Here is a 21,143-nt window from a genome sequence, read left to right on the forward strand (position 1 = left end):
AGCATGGCTTAGGGCAGAATCTGCACATTAATATTTTTGCAGTAAGACATATACATATTCACACAAAGTGAGGAACATAAGACAGCTAATCTCATCTCAGTTCTGGGTTTTGCTGACAAATGAGTTAAGAAAAAACAATTGGATTTCAGGACTTCTGGCATTTTAGAATTGCAAATAAGAGATGGTAGACCTGTGTACTAATTAGAGGTGAGAAAAAAAAAACACACATGGAACAAAAATTAGGAGCTATGGTCTTGGCTCTAAGTATAGTGAGAGTTAGGAGAAATTAGAGACTTTACTAAGAAAAGTTTTGAGCGGGGGCTGAAGGAAGATTCATAGAAAAGTGTTTTCATTTGGAAATGAGCAAGACTAATGGCCATCCAGCCCAATTAGAACCCAGGTTCCTGTCGGAGGATTGTGGAATAAATAGAGTTCTGTGGGGACAGGGTGGGAAGATTATATAGAGGGTTTGAATGTCAAATATGAGAATTGTAATGCTCTGTCAGGATTCACAAAACTTTTTTGATTAAAGAAGCAATGTGAGAAATAGCAGGCTTCCTGTGAATGAATATGGGGTTAAAAGGAAACATAGTAGTGTCAAAAGACAAAATTGCAACAATTCAAAAGATCTAATTGACTTTTATTAGTGACTCATGAATCAGTGGTGTTTCTTCCAAAGATCTAGCAAAGGCTCTCCAATGAGTTATGCTTAAGAGGTTGGCTTCATAGGCGGAAAAGGGTTGAAGAAAGCAGAAACAGGGAACAAAAAGCTGATTGGTTGTTTCAAAGTTACTTTCCTTATAGGGTTAAAATAGAAAGGACTTCTTTATCATGCCAGCTCAGGGAAACTGGGCCCCTTCTGATTGGCTGCTGTGAATCTCCTGTTTTTGTTTGTTTGTTTGTTTTTCTTCAGAAAACTGGCCCCTTTCAATGTTCAGTTTGACTATGTGTCACCTAGCATAAGTGACTCCATTCTGGTTTGTTCTGGTCTCTTGGGCCTACTGCAGGAGCTCAGTCCAAATCAGTGTCCTCATATAAATTTTATTGAACAGTAGTCAAAGTTGATCTCAAGATTTCTAGACTGAGAGCCTGGAAAAGAGTGGTCTGATGGGGAAAAAAGCAGAATTGAAAAGTGCTTCTAGGTGGAAGGGTTTAGAACATATTGTTTAATGGGGAATTCAAGTGGAAATATTTCAAAGCAAAGGTACAGGTTATATGTATTCAGGATTAGAATGGAAAAATCACTGAATTGTAAGCAGGCATTGTAAACATACATGGCAAATCTCTCTCTCTCTTTTTTTTAAGTTGAGACAAGGTCTCTCTCTGTCATCCAGGCTGGAGTGCAGTGGCATGATCACAGCTCACTGTCCTCAGCCTCCCAGGCTCAAGCAATCTTCCCACCTCAGCCTCCCGAGCAGCTGGGACCACAAGCATATGTTACCATGCCCAGCTAATTTTTAAATTTTTTTGTACAGACAGTGTCTTGCTATGTTGCCTAGGCTGGTCTTGAACTTCTGGGCTCAAGTGAACTGGCTGCCTCAATCTCCCAAAGTGCTAGGATTGTAGGCATGAGACACTGCACCCAGCCACAAAGCTTTAAACTTAGAGACCTGAAAAACTATCAAGTATTTTCTGTTGTATTATAAAATCGAAATAACTTTGAAGACCATGAAATAGCTAACATCATGAAAGTGAGCAGGTTGTTTACACAGGAAGGTTTCCCTTAAGGTATATAGGCAAGGTAGCCCGAGTTGGGTAAGCTGAAGGGGACATTGATCAATATTCAAAATTTAAAAAAGTTTACTGTGGGATGTACTGTTCTACTCCTGGGTGAAGAGGTTCTGGAATAGGTGCATGTTTTGGAGAAATCTAGAAATAACTCACACTCTCTTCTATTTCTGTGAGGCCTTAACACCCTGCTTGCTCTTTCCTTCACTGAAATGAGGGAGTTGTTCTTGCCCCTGAGGGCAAATGTCTCTGTTGGGGAGGAGAATGTAAACATCATGGATTCAGGTGCCCCAGCCATTCATCCTTCATGAGATAACCTGGGTAGACTTATCCCTGATCAACTCTTTATCTCTGTGTTTGTTGACTCTGAGCTTAGAGATTTCCTGGAGGCCCTAGAAAACAAGGAAGCACCATTTTGAGAGGCTGTGGTTTCCTCTGATTGATTTCTCCACCAGTTCCCTCCCATGTACTTTCTTGCTTCCTGTAGTTTCTAAAAGTTTCTGGTCTACTGATGGAATCTCACCTTGGCTTTCTGTGTTATTGTTTCCTTCTTAAAAGTATATACATTATATTAATTATGTGTGTGTAGGATGAAGGTGAGACATGTGTATTGCCACTTCAGGAGGGTTTTGTGTTGAAGGGTAGGCAGATGCATGTATTCAGTTTGCCATATTGAACCTAACATGATGACTACATTTCAAACCCTGTAATCAGAACCTGTAGCCCACATAAGAAATTGTCCTTATTAAAATAAAGGAATGTTATTAACTAAGAATTCACCATAATCTTTGTTTTCCATAGTTTCTTTTGAGAGTATAAATTTTGTCACATGTCTGAAATCTTTACATGGAAGCTCTGACTCCTGGCCCTTTAGTTGGAGCCCACTTCCACCTGTGAGCTTTGAGTTTATAACAACGTACCTGTAGCTATACAAAAGGCAGGAGGAAGATTGGATTTCAGGATAATGAATAGACTCAGAACTTAAGGTTGACCCAACATGGAACTGGCACTTTACAGAACAGATAAGTACTTTTTTTTTTAATATCTAAAGTTTTAGACTTATTTAACATTTCATACGGACATTTCAGATTACACATATTATATCTAGTATAAAAACAATGTTTTATACTTGTCTTAGTGCTTAAGATGTATAGTCCTTGTAAACAATAATAGATACATTGTTGAAGAATGTATCTATTGGATACATTCCATTGGAGCATTGAGAAGATTTAAATTTTATTTCTATACTGTATATCAGACTCTAAGCTTAAGTGAGCTTAATATTAGAAAAAATATATAATAGTATTCATAGTAATGTAATAATTGTTGCGGGAAGTCAGGGACCCCGAACGGAGGGACCGGCTGGAGCCACCGCAGAGGAACATAAATTGTGAAGATTTCATGGGCATTTATCACTTCCCAAATAATACTTCCATAATTTCTTACACCAGTCTTTATTTTAATCTCTTAATCCTGTTCTCTTTGTAAGCTGAGGACGTACGTCACGTCAGGACCACTGTGATGATTGCGTTAACTCTACAAGTTGATTGTAAAACGTGCGTTTGAACAATGTGAAATCAGTGCACCTTGAAAAAGAACAGAATAACAGTGATTTTTAGGGAACAAGGGAAGACACCCGTAAGGTCTGACTGCCTGCAGGGTCGGGCAAAAAAAGCCTTATTTTTCTTCTTGCAGAGAGCCTATAAACGGACGTGCAAGTAGGAGAGATATCACTAAATTCTTTTCCTAGCAAAGAATATTAATATTAAGACCCTAGGAAAAGAATTGCATTCCTTGGAGAAGGTCTATAAACGGCTACTCTGGGAGTGTCTGTCTTATGGGGTTGAGATAAGGACTGAAATACGCCCTGGTCTCCCGCAGTACCCTCAGGTTTATTAGGGTGGGGAAAAAACCCCGCCCTGGTAAATTTGAGGTCAGACCGGTTCTCTGCTCTTGAACCCTGTTTTCTGTTGTTTAAAATGTTTATCAAGACAATACGTGCACAACTGAACATAGACCCTTATCAGTAGTTCTGTTTTGCCTTTTGTCCTGTTTCCTCAGAAGCATGTGATCTTTGTTCTCCTTTTTGCCCTTTGAAGCATGTGATCTTGTGACGTACTCCCTGTTCTTGCACCACCTCCCCTTTTGAAATCCTTAATAAAACTTGCTGGTTTTGTGGCTCAAGTGGGCATCATGGTCCTACCGATATGTGATGTCACCCCGGGCGGCCCAGCTGTAAAATTCCTCTCTTTGTACTCTTTGTCTTTATTTCTCAGACTGGCCAACACTTAGGGAAAATAAAAGAACCTATGTTGAAATATTGGGGACAGGGGCCCTGATAAAATACTGGGGACGGGTTCTCCCGATAAATAATCACACATATTTCAGCATATTAAAAATGTGTTGGGAGACAAGTATGTATTTGGATTTCAAATGGTATCTAATTATTCTCTTTAGTATCTAAATGTCCTGTTGGGTTTTTTTTTTTTTTTGTGGAGATAGAGTTTCACTCTTGTTGCCCAGGCTGGAGTGGCAATGGGGCAATCTTGGCTCACCACAACCTCTGCCTCCTGTGTTCAAGCGATTCTCCTGCTTCAGCCTCCCAAGTAGCTGGGATTACAGGCATACATCACCACACCTGGCTAATTTTTATATTTTTTTTATTATACTTTAAGTTCTAGGGTACATGTGCACAACGTGCAAGTTTGTCACATATGTATACATGTACCGTGTTGGTTTGCTGTACCCATTAACTCGTCATTTACATTAGGTATTTCTCCTAATGCTACCCCTCCCCCATCACACCACCACACGACAGGCCCCTGTGCGTGATGTTCCCCACCCTGTGTCCAAGTGTTCTCATTGTTCAATTCGCACCTATGAGTGAGAACATGTGGTGTTTCGTTTTCTGTCCTTGCAATATTTTGCTGAGAATGATGGTTTCCAGCTTCATCCATGTCCCTTCAACGGACATGAACTCATTCTTTTTTATGGCTGCATAGTATTCCATGGTGTATATGTGCCACATTTTCTTAATCCAGTCTATCATTGTTGGACATTTGGGTTGGTTCCAAGTCTTTGCTATTGTGAATAGTGCTGCAATAAACATGTGTCTGCATGTGTCTTTATAGTAGCATGATTTACAATCCTTTGGGAATATACCCAGTAATGGGATGGCTGGGTCAAATGGTATTTCTAGTTCTAGATCCTTGAGGAATCACCACATGGTCTTCCACAATGGTTGAACTAGTTTACACTCCCATCAACAGTGTAAAAGTGTTCCTATTTCTGCACATCCTCTCCAGCATCTATTGTTTCCTGACTTTTTAATGATCGCCATTCTAACTGGTGTGAGGTGATATCTCATTGTGGCTTTGATTTACATTTCTCTGACGACCAGTGATGATGAGCATTTTTTTAATGTCTGTTGGCTGCATAAGTGTCTTCTTTTGAAAAGTGTCTGTTCATATCCTTTGCCCACTTCTTGATGGCGTTGTTTGATTTTTTCTTGTAAATTTAAGTTCTTTGTAGATTCTGGATATTAGCCCTTTGTCAGATGGGTAGATTGCAAAATTTTTCTCCCATTCTGTAGGTTGCCTGTTCACTCTGATGGTAGTTTCTTTTGCTGTGCAGAAACTCTTTAGTTTAATTAGATACCATTTGTCTATTTTGGCTTTTGTTACCATTGCTTTTGGTGTTTTAGTCATTAAGTCCTTGCCCATGCCTATGTCCTGAATGGTATTGCCTAGGTTTTCTTCTAGGGTTTTTATGGTTTCAGGTCTAACATTTAAGTCTTTAATCCACCTTGAATTAATTTTTGTATAAAGTGTAAGGAAGGGATCCAGTTTCAGCTTTCTACATATGGCTAGCCAGTTTTCCCAGCACCATTTATTAAATAGGGAATCCTTTCTCCATTTCTTCTTTTTGTAAGGTTTGTCAAAGATCAGATACTTGTAGATGTGTGGTATTATTTCTGAGGGCTCTGTTTTGTTCCACTGTTGTATATCTCTGTTTTGGTACCAGTACCATGCTGTTTTGGTTATTGTAGCCTTATAGTATAGTTTGAAGTCAGGTAGCATGATGCCTCCAGCTTTGTTCTTTTGGCTTAGGATTCTCTTGGCAATGCAGGCTCTTTTTTGGTTCCCTATGAACTTTAAAGTAGTTTTTTCCAGTTCTGTGAAGAAAGTCATTGGTAGCTTGATGGGGATGGCATTGAATCTATAAATTACCTTGGGCAGTATGGCCATTTTCACAATATTGATTCTTCCTATCCATGAGCATGGAATGTTCTTCCATTTGTTTGTGTCCTCTTTTATTTCATTGAGCAGTGGTTTGTAGTTTTCCTTAAAGAGGTCCTTCACATCCCTTGTAAGTTGGATTCCTAGGTATTTTATTCTCTTTGTAGAAATTGTGAATGGAAGTTTGCTCATGATTTGGCTCTCTGTTTGTCTGTTATTGGTGTATAAGAATGCTTGTTATTTTTGCACATTGATTTTGTATCCTGAGACTTTGCTGAAGTTGCTTATCAGCTTAAGGAGATTTTGGGCTGAGACGATGGGGTTTTCTAAATATACAATCATGTCATCTGCAAACAGGGAGAATTTGACTTCCTCTTTTCCTAATTGAATATCCTTTATTTCTTTCTCTTGCCTATTTGCCCTGGCCAGAACTTCCAACAGTATGTTGGATAGGAGTGGTGAGAGAGGGCATCCCTGTCTTGTGCCAGTTTTCAAAGGGAATGCTTCCAGTTTTTGCCCATTCAGTATGATATTGGCTGTGGGTTTGTCATAAACAGCTCTTATTATTTTGAGATACATTCCATCAATACCTAGTTTATTGAGAGTTTTTAGCATGAAGGGCTGTTGGAATTTTGCTGAAGGCCTTTTCTGCATGTATTGAGATAATCATGTGGTTTTTGTCTTTGGTTCTGTTTATGTGATGGATACGTTTAATGATTTTCATATGTTGAACCAGCCTTGCATCCCAGGGATGACGCCAACTTGATCATGGTGGATAAGCTTTTTGATGTGCTGCTGGATTCAGTTTGCTAGTATTTTATTGAGGATTTGTGCATCAATGTTCATCAGGGATATTGGTCTAAAATTCTCTTTTTTTTTTTGTTGTGTCTGCCAGGCTTTAGTATCAGGATGATGCTGGCCTCATAAAATGAGTTAGGGAGGATTCCCTCTTTCTCTATTGATTGGAATAGTTTCAGAAGGAATGATACCATCTCCTCCTTGTACCTCTGGTACAATTCGGCTGTGAATCCGTCTGGTCCTGGACTTTTTTTGGTTGGTAGGCTGTTAATTATTGCCTCAATTTCAGAGCCTATTATTGGTCCATTCAGCTATTCAACTTCTTCCTGGTTTAGTCATGGGAGGCTGTAGGTCTCCAGGAATTTATCCATTTCTTCTAGATTTTCTACTTTATTTGCATAGAGGTGTTTGTAGTATTCTCTGATGGTAGTTTGTATTTCTGTGGGATCGGTGGTGATATCCCCTTTATCATTTTTTATTACATCTATTTGATTCTTCTCTCTTTTCTTCTTTATTAGTCTTGCTAGTTGTCTATCAATTTTGTTGATCTTTTCAAAAAACCGGCTCCTGGATTCATTGATTTTTTGAAGGGCTTTTTGTTTTTCTATGTCCTTTAGTTCTGCTCTGATCTTAGTTATTTCTTGCCTTCTGCTAGCTTTTGAATGTGTTTGCTCTTGCTTTTCTAGTTCTTTTAATTGTGATGTTAGGGTGTCGATTTTGGATCTTTCCCACTTTCTCCGATAGGCATTTAGTGCTATAAATTTCCCTCTACATACTGCTTTAATTGTGTCCCAGAGATGCTGGTATGTTGTGTCTTTGTTCTCATTGGTTTCAAAGAACATCTTTATTTCTGCCTTCATTTCGTTATTTACCCAGCAGTCATTCAGGAGCATGTTCTTCAGTTTCCATGTAGTTGTGTGGTTTTGAGTGAGTTTGTTAATCCTGAGTTGTAAGTTGATGGCACTGTGGTCTGAGAGACAGTTGTTGTGATTGCTGTTCTTTTGCATTTGCTGAGGAGTGCTTTACTTCCACATATGTGGTCAATTTCGGAATAAGTGCGATGTGTTGCTGAGAAGAATGTATATTCTGTTGATTTGGGGTGTAGAGTTCTGTAGATGTCTATTACATGCGATTGTTCCAGAGCTGAATTCAAGTCCTGGATATCCTTGTTACCCTTCTGTCTTGTTGATCTGTTTAATATTGACAGTGGGGTGTTAAAGTCTCCCATTATTATTGTGTGGGAGTCTAAGTCTCTTTGTAGGTCTCTAAGGACTTGCTTTATGAATCTGGGTGCTCCTGTATTGGGTGCACATATATTTAGGATAGTTAGCTGTTCTTGTTGAATTGTTCCCTTTACCATTATGTAATCGCCGCCTTTGTCTCTTTTGATCTTTGTTGGTTTAAAGTCTGTTTTATCAGAGACTAGGATTGCAACCCCTGCTTTTTTTTGTTTTCCATTTACTTGGTAGACCTTCCTCCATCCCTTTATTTTGAGCCTATGTGCGTCTCTGCGCATGAGATGGGTCTCCTGAGTACAGCATACTGATGGGTCTTGACTCTTTATCCAATTTTCCAGTCTGTGTCTTTTCATTGGGGCATTTAGCCCATTTACATTTAAGGTTAATATTGTTGTATGTGAATTTGATCCTGTCGTTATGATGCTCGCTGGTGATTTTGCCCATTAATTGATGCAGTTTCTTCCTAGCATCGATGGTCTTTACCATCTGGCATGTTTTTGGAGTGGCTTGTACTGGTTGTTCCTTTCCATGTTTATTGCTTCCTTCAGGAGCTCTTGTAAGGCAGGCGTGGTGGTGATAAAATCTCTCAGCATTTGCTTGTTTGTAAAGGATTTTATTTCTCCTTCACTTATGAAACTTAGTTTGGCTGGATATGAAATTCTGGGTTGAAAATTCTTTTCTTTACGAAAGGTGAATATTGGCCCCCACTCTCTTCTGGCTTGTATGGTTTCTGCCGAGAGATCTGCTGTTAGTCTGATGGGCTTCCCTTTGTGGGTAACCCGACCTTTGTCTCTGGCTGCCCTTAACATTTTTTCCTTCATTTCAACCTTGGTGAATTTGACAATTATGTGTCTTGAGGTTGCTCTTTTCGAGGAGTATCTTTGTGGTGTTCTCTATATTTCCTGAATTTTAATGTTGGCCTCCCTTGCTAGGTTGGGGAAGTTCTCCTGGATAATATCCTGAAGCGTGTTTTCCACTTGGTTCCGTTCTCTGTATGCCTTTCAAGTACACGAATCAAATGTATATTTGGTCTTTTCACATAGTGCCATATTTCTTGGAGGCCTTGTTAATTTCTTTTTACCCTTTTTTCTCTAAACGTCTCTTCTCACTTCATTTCATTCATTTGATCTTCAGTCACTGATACCCTTTCTTCCACTTGATCAAATTGGCTACTGAAGCTTGTGCCTGTGTCATGTAGTTCTTGTGCCATGGTTTTCAGCTCCATCAGGTAAGTTAAGGTCTTCTCTACACTGTTTATTCTAGTTAGCCATTCATATAATCTTTTTTCAAAGTTTTTAGCTGCCTTGCAATGGGTTCTAACATCCTCCTTTAGCTCGGATAAGTTTGTTATTACCAACTTTCTGAAGCCTACTTCTTTGAACTTGTGAAAGTCATTCTCCATCCAGCTTTTTTCCGTTGCTGGTGAGGAGCTGTGATCTTTTGGAGGAGAAGGGGCACTCCTGTTTTTAGAACTTTCAGCTTTTCTGCTCTGGTTTCTCCCTGTCTTTGTGGCTTTACCTACCTTTGGTCTTTGATGATGGTGACCTACAGATCGGGTTTTGGTGTGGATGTCCTTTTTGTTGATGTTGATGCTATTCGTTTCTGTTTGTTAGTTTTCCTTCTAACAGGCCCCTCAGCTGCAGGTCTGTTGGAGTTTGCTGGAGGTCCACTCCAGACCCTGTTTCCCTGGGTATCACCAGTGGAGGCTGCAGAACAGCAAATATTGCAGAACAACAAATACTGCTGCCTGAACCTTCCTCTGGAAGCTTTGACTCAGAGGGACACCCAGCTGTATGAGGTGTCAGTCAGTCCCTACTGGGATGTGTCTCCGAGTTACGCTACATGGGGGTCAGGGACCCACTTGAGGAGGCAGTCTGTCTGTTCTTAGAGGGCAAACACTGTGCTGGGGGAACCACTGCCCTCTTCAGAGCTGTTGGACCGGGATGTTTAAGTCTGCAGAAGTTTCAGCTGCCGTTTTTTCACCTATGCCGTGTCCCTACAAGTGGAGTCTACAGAAGCAGGGGTCCTCCTTGAGCTGTGGTGGGCTCTACCTGTAGCTTCCTGGCCACTTTGTTTACCTACTCAAGCCTCCACAATGGTGGACTCCCCTCCCCCAGCCAGGCTTGCTGCCTTGCAGTTCGATCTCGAACTGCTGTTCTAGCAGTGAGCAAGGCTCCATGGCCATGGGACCTGCTGAGCAAGGTGCAGGATAAAATCTCCTGGTGTGCCGTTTGCTAAGACCACTGGAAAAGTGCAGTATTTAGGTGACAGTGTCCCAATTTTTCCGGTATAGTCTGTCACAGCTTCCCTTGGCTAGGAAAGGGAAATCCCCTGAGCCCTTGAGCTTCCTGGGTGAAGCGATGCCCCACCGTGCTTCAGCTCGCCTTCTATGGGCTGCATCCACTGTCCGACCATTCCCAATGAGGTGAACTGGGTATCTCAGTTGGAAATGCAGAAATCACCCGTCTTCTGCATTGATCATGCTGGGAGCTGCAGACCGGAGCTGTTCATATTCGGCCATCTTGGAACGGATCCCTAATTTTTGTATTTTTTAGTAGAGACGGGTTTCTGCATGTTGGTCATGCTGGTCTCAAACTCCCAACCTCAGGTAATCCCTCCCCTCAGCCTCCCAAAGTGCTGGGATTACAGGTGTGAGCCACCGTACCCAGCCTATGTCCTATTATTGAGTATGTCCTTATGTTTCATTTCTTTTTCTTTTAGGTCTCTTTTATTCAAAACCTTGTATTTTGTGTGGAAAGAGTTTACCGTGTGCCTGACTTTGGTGTCTGGGAAAGAGGAAGCAAATATAATAATGGCAGCACAGAGCTACATTCGAGGTAATTTGCTGATTTCTGAGGTTTTTTTTTTTAAATTAAATGTATGGAATTTGAATATGAAGAAATACTGAAGCATTAGATTGGAACTGTGATTCATATGTTAATTTGCAGCAATTTTTTTCTACCTATGATGCATATGGAAGTCACTTAAAAGTAACACAAAAGAGCCCATCCTCAATGCCCATAAACAGATGCAAGAAAGAAGTAGGTGTCTTTCCCAACCTCCCAAGGTGTCAGTACGTGCATATCAGCCTTCATCATTAATCCACAGCTTGGCCTTTCTGCTCAACCAAGTCATTTTCTTTTTCCTCTTTGAAATTACCTCATTTGAAATGTCAAGTACGTTAAAATTTTCAAACACCAGTTTTATATGCACTGAATATAAAATTTCCTTCGATATTATAGTGCTGATTTTTATCCTGACCACGGATGCTTACACTGTTCACGTAAAACTTAACATTCATTGTCATCAGTAAGGTCTGTGATCAACATCTTGAGTTGTGGTTTAGTGCGTTTGAATAAGCAACAATAGCTGATAACTGATGTTAGTAGTTTATGAATTTCTTTTAATCCTTAGCGTTAAGGAAATAGCTTTAGTGACTGATTGTACCTTTCCTAAATCCTAGTTTTATGCCTAGAAGATCATATTTTAATAACAAAATAATATAGTTCAATAAGTCCTATCCGCGTTGCACTAAAAGATGTAAGAATTTAAGCTAAAAGTTATCACTGTCAGTTTGGATTATTGGGACTTAAATGAAGTAAAGAAACAGCCTAGAGGCTGGGCATGGTGGCTCACGCCTGTAATCCCAGCACTTTGGGAGGCCAAGGTGGGCAGATCACGAGGCCAGGAGTTTAAGACCAGCGTGGCCAACATGGTGAAACCCCGTCTTTACTAAAAATACAAAAAGTAGCTGGGCATGGTGGTGTGTGCCTGTAATCCCAGCAACTGGGGAGGCTGAGGCAGGAGAATGGCTTGAACCCAGGAGGCAGAGGTTGCAGTGAACCAAGATCGTGCCACTGCACTCCAGCCTGGGTGACAGAGCACGACTCCGTCTCAAAAAAAAAAAAGAAAAAAAGAAACACTCTAGAAAACACTGGTTAAGAGGAATCCAAAGTGTTCTCTATTTTGTGATAGATTAATCACACACACAAAAATAAGTTGACATAAGATATTTAGTAAACCCAAAACCAGCTGCAGATCACTAGCTGTGTAACACTCAGCAAGTTATGTGACCTTTTTATGATTCAGTTTTCTCATCTGTAAAATAAAGATAATAATTTCTACTTTGTCATTGTTATAATAGTTGTTGTCATTGTTGTGATAGTATATATAAAGGATTTGAATGCCTAGCATAAGAACTAGAATGCTAGTGTACTTACACATTTAAGAACATTTTAATAAAAAATAAAAAATATTTAAATTAAAAGGACTTTCAGATTAATCCTTAACTAACATGGAAACCTTTTTCTATAGGTTTTGTGATTCATGTGAGGAATTTTTACAGTATAGACCAGAATAGTATCAATCAATGAAAAAGTCATTGAAGTAGAGGAATAATTTGTGGTAAAGCTCATTTCAGACATTAAACAGATTCTGGCAAGTACTAAAATTAGATAGATGATGTTATAATTCGGCCCTCATCCAAATTAAGTTCTCAACATTCTAGATTATCACTCAAATTATAAGAAATTTGATCTGATTAGATAAGATGATTTTTAAAATTTACCTTTTCAGTACATATGATTATCAGATATCTTCATTGTTTTTTAATAAGCCTTTAATATATGTCAGTCTGACCCCGTTGCCATATTTTCAGCGTGAAATATTTGGACTAGAAGTTTTTCTGTTTATAGAAACTGTAGTAGGCCAGGTGCAGTGGCTCACACCTGTAATCCAACACTTTGGGAGGCTGAGGTGGGCAGATCACCTGACACTGGGGGTTTGAGACTGACCTGACCAACATGGTGACACCCTGTCTCTACTTAAAAAAAATACAAAAATTAGCCTGGCATGGTGGCATGCGTCTGTAATCCCAGCTACTCGGGAAGCTGGGGCAGGAGAATCTCTTGAACCTGGGAAGTGGAGGTTGCAGTGAGCCCAGATCATGCCACTGCACTCCAGCCTGGGTGACAGAATGAGACTCTATCACAAAAAGAAAGAAAAAAAAAAATGCTAAACTGTAGTAAACTCAGAAAGAACCTTAAATAAAAGTTACTACTGACGCTAGAAAGTGAGGATGTCAGAAGGTCCCTGGTGACAAAACAGGCTCCAACTTGTATTCCTATAACTGAGGTGCCAGTCTTTAAATTGATTCATTAAGGTTTTTATTTGAAGGCTTGAAAAATCATTATGTGATTTTTTTTTTGCCGTCGTTTGCATGCAAAATTAATGTTAATTGTAGTAGGCCGATTTTGTTCAAATGGATGAGAGATGAAGTTTGTCGTTTAAGTTTGGATGATGGATTTTATACTTTATTTGACATTGATGTTCTACTTGTCCATGGTATAACACTTTAAAATTCCCCAAAAGAACTTTAACCTTAATTTTTTATTTGAAATTTTCCAAGGTCAGGTCTTCACAAGCCTGTTTTGAATCTATCACCTCTGATGTCCAGAGGATACTTTTTGAAACTGCGAGAGAATTGAACTCCATGTGCTCACGGAGGTAGTGATGGCTGTGGTAGTGGGCGGCCAGTATCTTTCTGTGCTTAGGCCTGTGTAGTGGAATGTAGAGCTGCTACTAGCCTGGGATCAAGTCACACCTCTTAGTCTGTCTCTGCTATAGGATACCCCAGAACTATTTGGGATTAATTGGATCTATTCTTTACTGCTTAGTGCAGTATCCTTGTTATATCCTGAAGCTGTTCTCATAATTTCAGACAGCTTGAATTAATACATAGTAATACTTGCCGTAAGTACTTACACTTCCCTCTGTAGTCTGACACTTTCTCTGCCACTCTCCTCTCTCTGTGCTATACAGTCATCTGTACCAGGAGTCAGAGAGAGAACAGAGCGTAATCTGAGTGTTGCCTTGGTGCTCACTAGGGCCTCAGCTGAAGTGACTGGCTCTTCCTTTCCTTGCCACACTGAGTACATCCCTTCTAAGCTGTGAATCCATTTTGTCCTGGGCTTTTGTTGGTTGGTAGGCTTTTATTGGTTATTGGCTGTTACCAGGATGATCCTGGCCTCATAAAGTGAGTTAGGGAGGAGTCCCTCTTTTCTGTTGTTTGGAATACTTTCAGAAGGAATGGTACCAGCTCCACTTTGTACCTCTGGTAGAATTCAGGTGTGAATCCATCTGGCCCTGGGCTTTTTTTGATTGGTAGGCTATTAATTACTACCTCAATTTCAGAACTTGTTATCAGTCTATTCAGGGATTCGACTTCTTCCTGGTTTAGTCTTGGGAGGGTGTATGTGTCCAGGAATTTATCCATTTCTTCTATATTTTCTAGTTTATTTGCGTAGAGGTGTTTATAGTATTCTCTGATGGTAATTTCTATTTCTGTGAGGTCAGTGATGATATCTCCTTTATCATTTTTTATTGTGTCTATTTGATTCTTCTCTCTTTTCTTCTTTATTAGTCTTGGTAGTGGTCTATTTTGTTAATCTTTTCGAAAAACCAGCTCTTGGATTCCTTGATTTTTTTGAAGGGTTTTTTGTGTCTCTATCTCCTTCAGTTCTGCTCTGATCTTAGTTATTTCTTGCCTTCTGCTAGCTTTTGAATTTGTTTGCTCTTGCTTCTCTAGTTCTTTTAATTGTGATGTTAGGGTGTCGATTTTAGATCTTTCCCACTTTCTCCTGTGGGCATTTAGTGCTATAAATTTTCCTCTAAACACTGCTTTAGCTGTGTCCCAGAGATTCTGGTACATTGTGTCTTTGTTCTCGTTAGTTTCAAAGAACTTATTTATTTCTGCCTTCATTTCGTTATTTAACCAGCAGTCATTCAGGAGCAGGTCGTTCAGTTTCCATGTAGTTTTGTGGTTTTGAGTGAGTTTCTTAATCCTGAGTTCTAATTTGATTGCACTGTGGTTTGAGAGACAGTTTGTTATGATTTCCATTCTTTTACATTTGCTGAGGAGTATTTTACTTCCAATTATGTGGTCAGTTTTAGAATAAGTGCGATGTGGTGCTGAGAAGAATGTATATTCTGTTGATTTGAGGGGGAGGGTTTTGTAGATGTCTATAGGTCCACTTGGTCCAGAGCTAAGTTCAAGTCCTGAATATCCTTGTTAATTTTCTGTCTCGTTATCTGTCTAATATTGACAGTCGGGTGTTAAAGTCTTCCACTATTATTGTGTGGGAGTGTAAGTCTCTTTGTAGGTCTCTAAGGACTTGCTTTATGAATCTGGGTGCTCCTGTATTGGGTGCACATATAGATATAGTAGGATAGTTAGCTCTTCTTGTTGCATTGATCCCTTTACCATTATGTAATGGCGTTCTTTGTCTCTCTTGATCTTTGTTGATTTAAAGTCTGTTTTATCAGAGACTAGGATTGCAACCCCTGCTTTTTTTTTTTCTTTCCATTTGCTTGGTAAATACTCCTCCATCCCTTCATTTTGAGCCTATGTGTCTTTACACATGAGATGGATCTCCTGAATACAGCAACTGATGGGTCTTTACTCTTTATCCAGTTTTCCAGTCTCTGTTTTCTAATTGGGGCATTTAGCCCATTTACATGTAAGGTTAATATTGGTATGTGAGAATTGGATCCTGTCATTATGATGTTAGCTGGTTGTTTTGCCCGTTACTTCATGCAGTTTCTTCATAGTGTCGATGGTGTTTACCATTTGGCATGTTTTTGCAGTGGCTGGTATTGGTTTTTCCTTTCCATATTTAGTGATTCCTTGAGGAGCTCTTGTAAGGCAGGCCTGGTGGTGACAAAATCTCTCAGAATTTGCTTGTCTGTAAAGGATTTTATTTCTCCTTTGCTTATGAAGCTTAGTTTGGCTGGATATGAAATTCTGAGTTTAAAATTCTTTTCTTTAAGAATGTTGAGGCCGTGGTGGCTCACACCTGTAATCCCAGCACTTTGGGAAGTCAAGGCAGGTGGATCACAAGGTTAGGAGTTCGAGACCAGCCTGGCCAAGATGGTGATATCTTGTCTCTACTAAAGATACAAAAATTAGCCGGGTGTGGTGGCGGGTGCCTGTAATCCCAGCAATTCGGGAGGCTGAGGCAGAGAATTGCTTGAACCCATTGAAATCAAGAGGCAGAGTTTGCAGTGAGCCGAGATTGTGTCACTGTGACAAAGACCCCATCTCAAAACACACACACACACACACACACACACACACACACACACACACCAAAAAACAAAGAATGTTGAATATTGGTCCCCACTCTCTTCTGGTGTGTAGGGTTTCTGCAGAGATCTGCTGTTAGTCTGATGGGCTTCCCTTTGTGGGTAACCCAACCTTTCTCTCTGGCTGCCCTTAACATTTTTTCCTTCATTTCAACCTTGGTGAGTCTGACAATTATGTGTCTTGGGGTTGTTCTTCTCAAGGAGTATCTTTGTGGTGTTCTTTGTATTTCCTGAATTTGAATTTGGTCAGTCTTGCTAGGTTGGGGAAGTTCTCCTGGATAATATCTCGAAGAGTGTTTTCCAGCCTGGTTCCGTTCTCCCCATCACTTTCAGGTACACCAACCAAACATAGGTTTGGTCTTTCCACATAGTCCTGTATTTTTTGGAGGCTTTGTTCATTCATTTTCATTATTTTTTCTCTAATCTTGTCTTCTCACTTTATTTCATTAAGTTGATCTTCAATCTCTGATATCCTTTCTTCCGCTTGATCGAGTCAGCTCTTGATACTTGTGTATGTGTCATGAAGTTCTCGTGCTGTGTTTTTCAGTTTCGTCAGGTCATTTATCTTCTTCTCTAAGCCGGTTATTCTAGTTAGCAATTCATCTAACCTGTTTTCAAAGTTGTTAGCTTCCTTGCATTTGGTTAGAACATGCTCCTTTAGCTCAGAGGAGTTTGTTATTACCCACATTCTGAAGCCTACTTCTGTCAGTTCATCAAACTCATTCTCCATCCAGTTTTGTTCCCTTGCTGGCAAGGAGTTGTGATCCTTTGGAGGAGAAGAGGCTAATGGTTTTTGGAATTTTCAGCCTTTTTGCACTGGTTTCTCCCCCTGTTCGTGGATTTATCTACCTTTAGTCTTTGATGTTGGTGACCTTCGGATGGGGTCTCTGAGTGGACATCCTTTTTGTTAAGATATTGATGCTATTCCTTTCTGTTTATTAGTTTTGCTTCTAACAGTCACGGCCGTCTGCCACAGGTCTTCTGGACTTTGCTGGAGGTCCACTCCAGACCCTGTTTGCCTGGGTATCACCAGCGGAGGCTGCAGAACGGCAAAGATTGCCACCTGTTTCTTCCTCTGGAAGCTTTGTCCCAGAGGAGCACCCGCCAGATGCCAGCTGGATCTCTCCTGTATGAGATGTCTGTCGGCCCCTGCTGGGAAATGTCTCCCAGTCAGGAGACACAGGTGTCAGGAACCCACTTGAGGAGGCAGTCTGACCCTTAGCAGACTCGAATTCCACTGCTCTCTTCACAGCTGGCAAGAAGGGACCTTTAAGTCTGCTGAAGCTGCGCCCACAGCTGCCCCTTCCCCCTGTCCCAGGGAGATGGAAGTTTTATGTATAAGCCCCTGACTGTGGCTGCTGCCTTTTTTTCAGAGATGCCCTACCCAGAGAGGAGGAATCTAGAGAGGCAGTCTGGCTACAGCAGCTTTGCTGAGCTGCAGTGGGCTCCGCCCAGTTGGAACTTCCCCATGACTTTGTTTACACTGTGAGGGGAAAACCACCTACTCAAGCCTCAGTAATGGTGAACGCCCCTTTCCCCACCAAGCTGGAGCGTCCCAGGTCAACTTCAGACTGCTGTGCTGGCAACGAGAATTTCAAGCCAGTGGATCTTAGCTTGCTGGGCTCTATGGGGGTGGGATCTGCTGAGCTAGACCACTTGGTGCCCTGGCTTCAGCCCCCTTTCCAGGGGAGTGAACGGTTCTGTCTCCCTGGCGTTCCAGGTGCCACTGGGGTATGAAAAAAATCTCCTGCAGCTAGCTCGGTGTCTTCCCAAATGGCCACCCAGTTTTGTGCTTGAAACCCAGGGCCCTGGTGGTGTAGGCACCTAAGGGAATCTCCTGGTCTGTGCATTGTGAAGACTGTGGGAAAAGTGTAGCTGGGCCAGAGTGTACCGTTCCTCACAGCAGAGTCCCTCACTGCTTCCTTTGGCTAGGGGAGGGAGTTCCCTGAAGCCTTGCATTTCCTGGGAGAGGCGACGCCCCACCCTGCTTCAGCTCACTCTCTGTGGGCTGCACCCACTGTCTAACCAGTCCCAGTGAGATGAGCCGGATACCTCAGTTGGAAATGCAGAAATCACCTGCCTTCTGCATTGGTCTTGCTGGGAGCTGCAGACCAGAGCTGTTCCTATTTGGCCGTCTTGCCAGACTCCTGACTTTTAGCTTTTTAAAGTGGTTTTATGTTCTATTCTCTTCACTTTTCTAATAAAACCATCACTAAAATACCAGATAAATAACAATCATAGCATCACTTTACTCAGTTTAAGAGGCTTTCAGTGACCCTTTTATTCCATATGGTGCTTATTACTTAGAGTAACTACTTAGTCTTCTTAAGTCATTTTTGATATTTTCATCATCGAACTATGATAGAAGCTACTGTCCAACCATTCTGCTTCATTTTATGTATCTTTGCCATACTGAACAATTCACGAATATTTTTTGAAACCTTAGTACTGTGAAGTCCTTGTTCTTCTAGGAAATATGATTAGTAGCTCAGGGATTTAAAACAGTGTTAATGAGCAGAAGATTGTGAATTTAGTTCTCATGCCTGCCAGTTACTTTTGTGAATTCCATGGTAGGTGTGAAATTAAATAGACAGACCTATCTTTTCTATAAAAGCTTTGATTTATGCAACAAATCACTATCCCCCAAACAAATGTTGCTTTATTTTAGCTCTCTTCAGTGAATATTAGAATAAAGATGTTAAGGTACCATCTTGCAATAATCAAATCAGTAAACGTTCTATTGATATTAGTCATCTACTATTAATATGTTCAATAGCTAATAATAGAATAATTTAGCTTCCTGAGAGTGTCTTGTACCATTAAAATATTTTAAATTTCTTACAACAATATATATTGCCAACAATAGAAATTGCCATTAAAATGTAAGATCATGTTATGATTGTGTTTGGGTTTCTAAATAGCTTGCTGTTGCCAGAGATTTGAATAACTAGTGGATAATAAATTAACATATTTGTGAATTTTACTCTAGTTCAGATACAGTATTTGTTTCTGTTTTGTTTGTTTTTGTTTTTTTGAGACAGAGTCTCGCTCTGTTGCTCTGGCTGGAGTGCAGTGGTGCGATCTTGGATCACTGCAACCTCTGCTCCCGGGTTCAGGCAAGTCTCCTGCCTCAGCCTCTCTAGTAGCTGGGATTACAGGCATGTGCTACCAAGCCTGGATAATTTTTGTATTTGTAGTACATACAGGGTTTCGCCATGTTGGCCAGGCTGGTCTTGAGCTCCTGACCTCAAGTGATCTTTCCCACCTTGGCCTCCCAAAGTGCTGGGATTACAGGCATGAGCCACCATGCCCAGCCTTGTTTCTTTTAAAATGCCACATTTAGATGACAATTTCCAAATTCATCCCATAGCTGTTTTTTTGTACCATTAAAGACAGAACCTTGGGCTGGCTACATTGTTTTTCTAAGTACTGAATTTCATATGTATTCGCCTTTTGAATAAGTTATTTTCTCTTGACATTTCAAAATACTGTAAATATTTAATAAAATATGTACCTCACACTCTAGGAGGAAGTTTTATGGTATTACTGGGTTAACTGAATGTAAGTTTTTGTGCATTGGGGCCTAAGGGAGCTCCTGGGTCATCGGGAACACATGCTTAAGGAAGAAAGCAAGTTAACAATGAATGTTTTTACCCAAACAGTCCAAATATACAACCCCAAGAGGCTTTTCTAACCCTTAGGGTCTAAGGCTCTAAAATTCTTGTTCAGATACTACCGTAATTTGGTTACTATTTTACAGTATGCAAAATTGTAATTGGCCTATTTGTTCTGGGTACATGGTACAGTTTGCAATCTGACTTAGGCTTTTTTCCAGTTACCTATTGTTGCAAATAAACCCAAACTTAGAGGCATAAAAACAACAACAATCTTTTATTATTATTGTCTTACATTATTATTTATTGTTAAGATGGTAGACTGGGTTAAGCTAGGCAGTTTGTGCTCAGGGTCTCTAATGTGTTTGTCATCATTGTGACTGGGGCTAGGCTTATCTTGAAGGCTTTGTCACTCAGGTATCTGAGTGTTGACTAAGACCTTGGCAGGACCTTTCCACTGGAAGGCCTATGTGATGTTTTTCCATATGGGCTCCCTCACAGCATGGTGGCTGGGTTCCAAGGCCCAGAATCCCAGGCAGAGAGGTGGGAGCTGTTTTCCTGTCTATGACCTAGGCTCAGAAGTCATACAGTGTAAATTCTACCACATCCTATTTGTTAGAGTCATTGAGGCCAGCCCATATTCTAGCAGGGGATATTAGACTCCATCTCTTGATGGGGAGGAGTGTCAAAGAATTTCAGACATGCTTTAAACCACCACAGGTCTTTCACTTGGATTTTATTCCTTTAGGTTCCAGCCCTTGTTATTTCTCTCTAAAACAATTTTGGACCTGCAAAGAGCTTGCTGCTATTAGTGTGCTAACAGTACCATATGAATTGTCATGAAATTTGTTTAACCTGTGGAAGCAAGTACTTCCTTCACTAGCAGGGAACCTTCACTAGCAGTGATATGCTAGGCTGCAGATTAGATTCATTAGGATAGCATCTTAAATCCAGATTATTGGCTCAATTATTCTTGAAAAATCAGGGTAAAATGGTCAGCATAGATTCTAGTAGGGTACAAAGTTTTCACCAAAGAGCAGAAGTAAGAATGGATTTTAAAGCCGCTCTGGGCTTGTTTCCTCATCTTAAAAGTAGAGGGGATTCACAAAAGAAGTGTGAGACTTGTATAGGTTCTTGTACTTGTATATTGAAAACTACAAAGAAATGTTGAGAGATATTAAAGGAGACCTAAATAAATGGAAAGACATCCTATGTTTATGTAATCTATGTAAAAAATCCAACTATCTTTGCAGAAATTGATGAGCTGATTCTAAAATGCACATGGAAAGGTTAAGGAAACAGACTAGCCAAAACAACCTCGAAAAAGAACAAAATTGGACTCACACTTTTCAATTTCAAAACTTACTACAAAGCTACAATAAATA

General features: G+C 40.4%; 1 protein-coding gene across 5 annotated transcripts in view; it reads left to right on the top strand.

Moving 5' to 3' along the window:
* PHKB (phosphorylase kinase regulatory subunit beta) overlaps positions 1-21,143 on the top strand; it is a 238,194-nt gene that overhangs the window by 81,462 nt on the left and 135,589 nt on the right. For all 5 annotated transcript variants that reach the window (XM_054452899.2, XM_054452903.2, XM_054452901.2 and 2 more), the window contains one exon: positions 10,724-10,839. In XM_054452899.2, coding sequence (XP_054308874.2) covers positions 10,724-10,839 — 116 coding nt within the window. The remainder of the gene's footprint in view (positions 1-10,723; positions 10,840-21,143) is intronic.

The sequence above is a fragment of the Pongo pygmaeus genome, chromosome 18 (genome assembly GCF_028885625.2).
Source record: "Pongo pygmaeus isolate AG05252 chromosome 18, NHGRI_mPonPyg2-v2.0_pri, whole genome shotgun sequence".
In the NCBI taxonomy this organism is placed as follows: Eukaryota; Metazoa; Chordata; class Mammalia; order Primates; family Hominidae; genus Pongo; species Pongo pygmaeus.